The 8962-nt window shown below is 50.9% G+C and overlaps 1 protein-coding gene across 1 annotated transcript in view; it reads right to left on the bottom strand.

Moving 5' to 3' along the window:
- Positions 1-647: 647 nt before the first annotated feature.
- APCDD1 (APC down-regulated 1) overlaps positions 648-8962 on the bottom strand; it is a 28334-nt gene continuing 20019 nt past the window's right edge. Inside the window, exons 4-5 of the mRNA XM_032602636.1 lie at positions 3773-4094; positions 648-2616 (exon numbers count right to left, since the gene is read on the bottom strand). Coding sequence (XP_032458527.1) covers positions 2165-2616; positions 3773-4094 — 774 coding nt within the window. The 3' untranslated portion in view covers positions 648-2164. The remainder of the gene's footprint in view (positions 2617-3772; positions 4095-8962) is intronic.

The following is an 8962-nucleotide window of genomic DNA, read 5'->3' as shown; positions in this document are numbered from 1 at the left end:
GAGAAGTCTAGTCCCCAGAGGCCAACGGCACCTAGGAGAGTTGTCCTATATTCACTCCCTACCTCCCCCAAATCTCGGAGTTACAGGAACCACCCACTTCTAACTTAGGGGTAGAATTGCCAGGGCCCGAGTGCCTGTCATGGAGTATTTTCTGCTTGTCATGGAATATTCTAGAGTCAGCCATTCCTTCCTCAGAGATAGCATCTTGGTCTTGAGTTAAAATTTCCAGCTCTCAAACCTTAAAGATTGGTCATTATGTTTCTTCAAGGTGACGGGAAACCACTTAAAATGACGATCTTCATAGGCTGCACAGGCGGTTTAGTTTTAGGATGTGATGTATGTGGTGAGACGGTAAGCAACAGCCATAAATCCAACTGACAATAATCTGTGAATAAACTATACTGGTCATTCTCTGTAGTGGATCAGAAAGTGAATTTCATTCATCCCTAAGACACATATACATATAGTCACACACTGTATACACGTTAATGCCTATATGTTTGGGTATATGTACCTATGTGTGTGTACATATGTGGAGTGTACGTTTAAACAGTGTGAATAGCTAAGTCCAGGTGAGTGGCTGTGAATTATGTGGCTATAAACCTATCATTTTTATGGTAAATCACTGAAGTATTCTCTAGCAGTGATCATCGCTTTTTACATAATTTTATTATATTCTTTAAAGATAGCATTAGTATTAATTAAATAGACCCACAGGTAAAATGTGTATTGTGGGAGTATTTTTGACATCTCTGTTTATAAACTTGGCAGACATTAAGTTAGTACTTTCATTTGAATAAACCCCCTCAACCACAACATCAAATATCATCTAGAGGTAAAGCACTGTGGTCCTCCACGCCCCACTTATAACTTAACGTCACAGCATCTCGTAAGGTAACTCTTAAATATAGGTGTGACTCTAGACCTTGACCGTGGTTTCCATACTGGTCTTTAGTTATGTCCAGGCTTTCTGTTGTTTACTCACCATCTCCCTCCATCGGTCTCCCCTGGCAACCACCTTTGGCGTCCTGAGCACACCATTCATAATAATCCGAAGTGACATGCAGACGTGACTCACGCACCCTCACAGACTCTGTAGAAGGTGCCCTGAGATCCTCTGCAGTGACACAGCCGGGTCGGGCCGGCCCGTTCCATGAGGAGGGTGGATGGTCTCGTGGGGCAGCCGGCTAGGATCCCCCCACCGCCTTCTCTGCACAGCCAGGCCCATGGCGCCCACGCGTGGCCTCTGAGTCTTGGTCTTTGAAGTGACAGAGATGACAGAGTGAAGCTCCAGACATGACGTGAGCCGGGATGGGGTCCCACCGAGATGAGGCCAGACCGAATGGGCACTGCGTCACTCGGGTCACCATCACGCACCGTCACCCTCCCTGCACTGCTGCTCCTGTCCGTCTGTAGCGGGACAGCCTCCATCTGACACATACTCCACCACCCTGTCCCCCGGGCAGGTAAGAGCAGCGTGCATCCTGCAGCCACCCAGAGACCAGCACCAACATCTCCCAACAAGTTAAAACAACCAACGTTTAAATGACTCTGAAACTTTAATTACAGATACTTTTCAACATTTGAAAGTGTGGATTTGCTCTCTTTTTGCATAAAGCTGTCAAGGTGGTTCCGTTACACCAGTGTCTTTTCCTGAACCCCTATCTCTTCTTTATTTCATCAAAGGTGTCTGGATCGCAGTCCCAAACCAACTCTGCACTGCATTCCAGGTTGGAAAACTCGGAGAGTGAAACAGGCTCAAAGGAGCAGAAAGCAACCGCAGTGAAGCAGCAGGAAAAGCTGAAGCTGCTATTTGTTTCTCCTAAGTTCCCCCCCGAAATGTAATAATCATGAAGAGGAAGAAAAGAAGATGGAGCTCTCACCCTGCTCCCTCCGCCAACACGCTCGCCTGAACCTCTCTGTGGTCTTAAAGTGCAATTATATGGTGAGGACGCCCAGGCCCGGGATTCGACTGGATGCAGTTCAAAGCCAAAACTTCAAACAGCTCATGACTCAGGCCAGGCGGGCGGGGGCCAGGCGGGGGAGGAGGACTGTTCTCAGCCGCTCAAGTGCATCCGAGGAAGAAGTGTCTTTTCTTTTTGTAAAGAAAATCTGTAAATTGTAAGGCATCCTGGTTTGGAAAAATCAAACTCTGTAAGCGCTTCTATCCAAGACTGTGCCAGGGCTGCAGAGTCCAAAGGCCAGCGAGCCCAGCCAGCAGCAGGGGACACGGGCCGCTCCCGGGTGCCCGGCTCCGGTGCTGATGCTGCCCGGAGTCCTCAGAGAAGTCCTCAGCCCTGGGCGCCGAGGAGGCACACTGGACCAAGGGCATCTGGTAGGATGTGGCTCTCTTCTCGGGCCTGTCCGGGCTGGAGCCGTCGCTGGGCCTCTGGCCATTGAAGAGCAGGTAGCGGCCGCGGGCATCCTGCTCCATCTTGAAGATCTCGTATTCCGTGTGAGGTAGTTTGATGCCCAGTGCCACACAGCCATTGGTGTGGGTCACGTCCTGCTGGACACCCACCTGCCAGGAGCCCTCGGCCCCGCACTCGTTCCCGTTGAAGACATTGAGGAGCGAGGCAGTGGCCGCGTCCATGGGGGTGACCTTCATGTGGTTCACTGCCAAGGACACAGGACAGCTCCGTGATTCAAGGATGCCGGGGGCACCAAGCCTCACAGGCTTCTGCTCTCAAACCCACCCTGCAGACCAACCCACCAGACCGTAGCCCACAGAAAAGACCCTCAGATGGAAAAGGTTCCACGTCTGGACGTGACCGGTGGCCACACCAAGCACCCTGAAGGCGCCCCGAGGAAAAGTCCACCCCATCTGGTAGTAAATGCTGAGCCCAGACTACAACTGACCAAGCCTGTTCCTGTGAAGTCAGACTGTCCCCGAGGAGCGGTCTCTGGGGACACTGCTCTTCGGGACGGACACAGTATTCAACGAAAACTGGCATTTGATTTTATGAATAGGTTTTGAGGTTTTTAAATAGTTTTCGTGTCAGACACCTATATTAGTGAGCAGTCTATACTGGCCCGTAAATCAGGCAACTAAAATAAATTAGGTTGCAAGCAAGAAAAATCTGCTCAATGGAAATCCCAGCCCTTGTAGAGGACCGCTTCTGAGGCTCTCCCAGGGGCCCATATTCTGCGTACACGTGAGAGCTTTGGAGGGGACTCGGACCCAGACAGCTGTTCTCTGGGCGACAGCTACCAAAGGCCCATTGTCCCTAGAGCCAATCTTCCTCCCTAAGGTGGTGGTGGTGGGGGGGGGTGCAGTAAAATGCCCCAGGGCTTATCTGGGTTGGCAGAAATACTTCATATTAAATGGACTGAGTCACAGAATGCTATCCTGGGAGGGATATCTAGGCCAACCCTCTTATTTGTCCATGACAGGGTTGACACCTTCCTAAAAAGATACACAAGCTTAAAACAAGTCTAGAAATAGAGATCACAAGGCCCCCACCACCCCTTGCTCACAGCCTTGCAGCCTAGAGAATGTCACCCTTTACCTGCCTTACTTAGGTGATCACCAGGCATACCGCCCGCCCGCCTACAAGCATGAGGCATCTTCTCAAGGGCACAACGGGCACACTGTGCACCTGGGCGTCACTAACGCCAGCTCCGAGGCTGCAGAGAACGATGCAGGCAGGCAGTCCACTCCCCAACATCCCTAGCAGAGAAGATGCCCTTTGCCCCTGGCTCCGCCTCCACAAATACGTCCCCAAACTGCTGCTGTGACCTCGGGGTATGGGGTGTGGGGCAGGAGCCCTACCTTTGAACACAAACTCCGTGCCGCCCATGACCCTGGCGGAGTGCACGCCGCGGCTGTAGCGACCCTTGGCGTAGATGGTGAAGGTGGGATGCTTGCACACGGGGTCGGAGTAGTGGTAGTAGTGCCCCTCCCAGGTGTGGTTGTTGTCATGGAAGATGAAGTGGCGCGTGAGGAAGAGGACCTCGGGCCGCACCTCGCAGCGCTGACTCACCCACTCGCCGTGCAGGCCCACCGTCAGGTCCGCCTTGGGGGGCAGCAGGGGCGGCCGGTGCTCGTCCGACCGGTGGATGATGCGGCAGGCAATGCAGGCGTGGTCGTGGTTCTGGAGCCAAAACACAAACACGTGTGGGGGGGGGGGCGGGGGAAGTCTCCATGAGAGCAGTGCGCATGCGCTGCGTTCGACGGGGCTCACGGCGGAGGCGCCGGCAGCCCCTGAGGCACCGCCACCAGTAACCTGGGTACCCCAGGGGCAACTGGAGCCACAGACCGGGTGTGTGTGCCTGCGTGTGCTCACAAGTACATAAGTGTGTTTGGCTAACAGTAGAGCCTTGCCTAAATATTTCAGCTGTGACCTGGACCCCCTTTAGAATCCTGTTACATTTTCAGACCATTTGTCCCGGACACTTGATTTCAAAAAGAAAGGCTGGCATCACCTCACCCCAATTAGGATGGCTACTATCAGAACGAGCAAAAAATGACAGCATTGGCGGGGCCGTGGAGAAACTGGAACTCTCGTGCACTGCTGGTAGGAACGTAAAGGGGTGCAGCTGCTGTGGTAAAAGATCATCTCAGGACCCAGCAACCCCACTTCTGGTTTATACCCCAAAGAACTGAAATCAGGGTCTCAAAGAGGTATTTGTTCACCCACGTTCACAGCAGCACGATTTGCAATAACCTAAAAACGGAAACAACACAATGTACATCAATGGCTGAATGGATCATCAAAACGTGGTCTAGACACACAATGGACTATGATTCAGCCTTACAAAAGGACGGGAATCCTGACACACACATGTTGTTACAAGGATGAACCGTGAGGGCATCATTCTGACTGAAATAAGCCGGTCACAGAAGGACAAATTCTGTGCAATCCCACTTATAGGAGGGACCTCAAGTCATCAAATCCATGGAGACAGAAAGCAGAACAGAGTTACCAGGGGCTGGGGTGGGGAGTTCGTGGCCAGATGGAGATGAAGATCGTATGACACCCCCCATCGTAGCCCTTGACAACCACCGTCCTACTTTCTGTGTCTATGGATCTGATTACTAGAGGGCCCACATATAAGTGGGATTATACAGTATTTGTCCTTCTTGTAACTGGCTTATTTCTCTTAACATAATGTCTTCAAGGTTCATCCATGTTGTAGCATGTGTCAGAATTTCCCTCCTTTTTAAGGCTGAATAGTTTTCCACTGTGTGGATGGACCACATTTCGTTTATGCATTCATCTGTCAATGGACACCTGGGTTGCTTTCACTTTTTGGCTATTGTGAATAATGCTGCCGTGAACATGGGTGTCCAATCTATTTGAGAACATGCTTTCAATTCTCTTGCGTATATACCTAGAAGTGGAACTGCTGGATTCTATGGTGATTCTGTGCTCAATGTTTTTGAGAACCTGCCATGTTGTTTTCCACAGCAGCTGCACCATCGTACATTCTCACCAGCAAAGCACGACGGTTCCAATTTCTCTACACCCTCACCAGCAGTCGTTATTTTCTCTCTTTTTTTTTTTTTTTTGATAACAGCCATCCTAATAAGTGTGATGTGCTACCTCACTGAAGTTTTGACTTGCACTTCCCTCATGATTAGAAATGCTGAGCATCTTTTCATGTGCTTATGGCCTATTTGTACATCTTCTTTGGAGAAATGTCTATTCAAGTCCTTTGCCCATCTTTTAATCGGGTTGCTTTTTGCTGTTGTTGAGTTGACTAGTTACCCTTTTAACCAACTCTTTGGCTGGCATTAAGGAACCAAAGATGTCATAAATCAGTGTGGGAGGTTTGGCCTCTCTGTGGATGCTGTCAACAAGGGGACAGTTTCAGCCAACGTTGGATAAAGGGAACACCTTTCTGTTTTGTGGACAGATTTTTTAAAAATCTGATTTGTGCTCTTAATTACCACTCTCTTTGGCTTGAATAAAACCCCAAAGACCTACAGGAACAACCATGGAGAAGCAGAAATTAAGGCCTAGATATGGCTCTAAAGTTTCTCTTTTCCAAGATGCTTTTCTCAAACAGCGGCCATTCACAATGACGAAAGGGGAAGAGTTCTTCAACATGAAGAGTGATTTGTACCATGAAATCTCATTTGCTTCATGAAGTTACTCTGTTTGGTCCATGCTCTGATCCATAGGTCTCATCTGAGAAGCCGTCTTTCCCAGGCTCTCCCGTCAGGCTTCACATCGCTCCCTCCCTTGCATCTCAGATAGGCTATTTTAACGTCAGTGTTCCTGTGCAGAAGCTGAGGGCCAGAGCCGAGGGACCGGAACGTGTTCCTTGCTGCTGTTCTTTACACCAACTATAAAAAGCTTTCATTCCTGGGTGGGGGTGGGGAATCCCTATACCATTATTAATCTCTTAAGAAAGAAATCAAGCTTATTCTAAAACATCACATTTTATCAGTGAGCAATGTCCTAGGCAGAGGGGGGTTTTCCCACTGTGCTTCCTGATCCTGGCCCGGCCCTGGGAATGGTTAAATAACACAGTTTGCATGTACAGGGCATTTGATGCTGAGGAAGTTCAAGTACATCATCTCCTTACGCTTCTCAGTCTCCCAAAGAGACCACAGTACACGTCACAGATGAGGCCACAGAGCACAGAGAGAGAGAGAGAATGACATGGCTCGGAGGGATCTGGGACAGAACTCGGCTGTGGGGCTTGCAGAGTGCTCCCTTCCGGCCCCAGGCTGCCCCTTAGGTTGGGGTCTGCAAGGAACACACGTCTCCCTACCAAGGGCTCTGGTCCCTTGAAAAGGTCCTCTCTGGCCGATGACTGACACGGTTCTCTAGGCTTTGCCCTGTTCCCTGCCAACATTTATTTCTGGAGAGCTGGTTCGTCAGCATTTGCTGACAGATCCACTTGTTTCCCAGCATCTTCCCAGAATGGAAAAAGTTACTTGACGTGATCTTGTCGTGAATAAGTCAACTAGAGAAGCAGCCTGCATAAGACATTTCTTGGGCTAAATGTTTTGTTTGAGGAGGAGAAATGGGGATAGATGATGAAATGCCCCTTCCTAGAGTTCTGCTCCCCCGGGTCACGTTCCTCAGGAAGAAACCTCCACGGATGGCCAAGGATGATGCTGAAAGCTGTCTTCCCGAGTGCCATTCACCACGTGTGTGACTGAACTGCAGGCGCCCTACGGTAGGTCTTTCTACACGGACATCCTTCCCAGCTCCTCTCCGTGACATGGTAGGTATTTGAGGCCAAGACCAGAGCCCTCCCGTTTTCCTACGTCCCATGACACCTAGGAGAATACAGTAGGTGTGATACAGGTTCATGGCTCACGGGCTGATGGATGGTTAGAAAGTTGTCCTCGGATACGTAACAAGATGAACAGAGCAGCCAGCATTCATCACAACCGTGAGCGCTGCCCGCCTTGTGGGAGGGGCCTCTTGGGGTGCCTTTCAGAGCTGGGATCCTGGGATGTTGTGGACTCGGGCTCATTCTGACCTCCCAAAGGAGCCGTGATGATTCCCGTTTCAGAAGAAAGTAGGGGAAATGGCCATGGCCACACAGGTTGGGTCTCTGTAACTGCAGCCTTGGGGCCACACCCGGAGGCTGGCAGTGTGTCTGGCCAGGCCGGCGCAGCCAATGCCACATGCACACGGCAGCGCTCGGACCCCTTCAGCCTGGCCACCGCCTGCCAGGAGCAGGTGGCAGGCGTTGAGGACAGAAGGACTTAGCCTCACAAGGACTCTGCACAGCAACCCTGTAGCTGTGATGCGACCACCACAGAGGGGCCCGGGCTGGAAGGACGATGGAAAAGGGTAAGAGAGGCACGGCCGGTTCCTCGGGGCCTGCGTTTGGCTGCCAGGTCTTCTGCGAGCGGAACCGACAGAACACCGCTTCCTGGAGGGAAAAAGGAGCATCGGTGGGTGCCCGGCAGCAGCACTGCATTTTCTAGAAATGGGATTTCCATGAAGTTTAGACTCTGAGATGTGAGCTCCCAAAGGCGTTTCCTGTAAATCACATAAAAGATGATTTCATCTCCACCTTGACTGTACATACACACTTTGCACAGAGCCCAGAGCTCGATAAAAGGACCATAAGAAGGTGGTTCTTCAATACAAATGACTATAAGAATGGTTTCAGAAGAAAATGCTGATTAAGTTTTACTTGTTTGATTGTTTCCTCCCCTCCTATTAATTTAAACGCGTTTAAAGAGTTGAAGGAGACTCATCTTCATAATCACACTGGCTGTAAAGGCAGCAGACCCCACGTTTGGCCCCCTTCTCCCCTGCCCTCTGCCCACAGTGGCCACTGCCCCACACACGGGACTTGACCCAGACTCTCCAATGGTCGATTTCCTGCCGCCCAGGTGTCCACGCTGTCCTCTCAGCTTCTGGACTTTTAAGGGATGAAATGTTTACCACTTGCATTGTCCCTGACAATGACTTCCTGGTCTGCTGACTCCTTAAATAAAAATCTTGCACTCAGGAGTCAAGAAAAATAATGAACTGTTTCTGCACTCACAGCAGAGGCCAGTAGCTGTGCAGTGTGGCAATCGTGTGACTCTTCATATTTCGACCCAAATAAAATGTCCACGTGAGTAAGCCTTTCGGAGGCCAGAACCCATCATCCGACCCCCATCGCCGGCTCTTTTTTCATCCTGTGGGCAGCACGTGCGGCCTGGCAGTGAACGCCCGGCCCTGGGGGCAGGGTCGCGGTTTTCTGTAAGGGGCATACTGATTGAACATAAGGTGGGCTTCTGACACTGTCTCGGTCATGACTCCTTGAAGGCCCTGGTCCTTTACCACCTCTTCTGACTACCGTCACCTCCGCAAAACCCTCTTCTCTTTGCCCTGAGCTGACAGAAAGAGCAGGGACAGTGATTCCTCCATGAGCTTCTGGATCCTTCTACTTGTGCACCTGTGACACCCACTTACCCACCCCGCCGGGAGCCACACCAGCCACATGCCTAAGGAGAGACCCCCTTCCTGCTGCAGAGTTGCCTCCTGGAGTTGGGCGG

This window comes from Phocoena sinus, chromosome 14, assembly GCF_008692025.1.
Source record: "Phocoena sinus isolate mPhoSin1 chromosome 14, mPhoSin1.pri, whole genome shotgun sequence".
Classification (NCBI taxonomy): domain Eukaryota; kingdom Metazoa; phylum Chordata; class Mammalia; order Artiodactyla; family Phocoenidae; genus Phocoena; species Phocoena sinus.
This window is presented reverse-complemented; position numbering and strand designations above follow the sequence as displayed.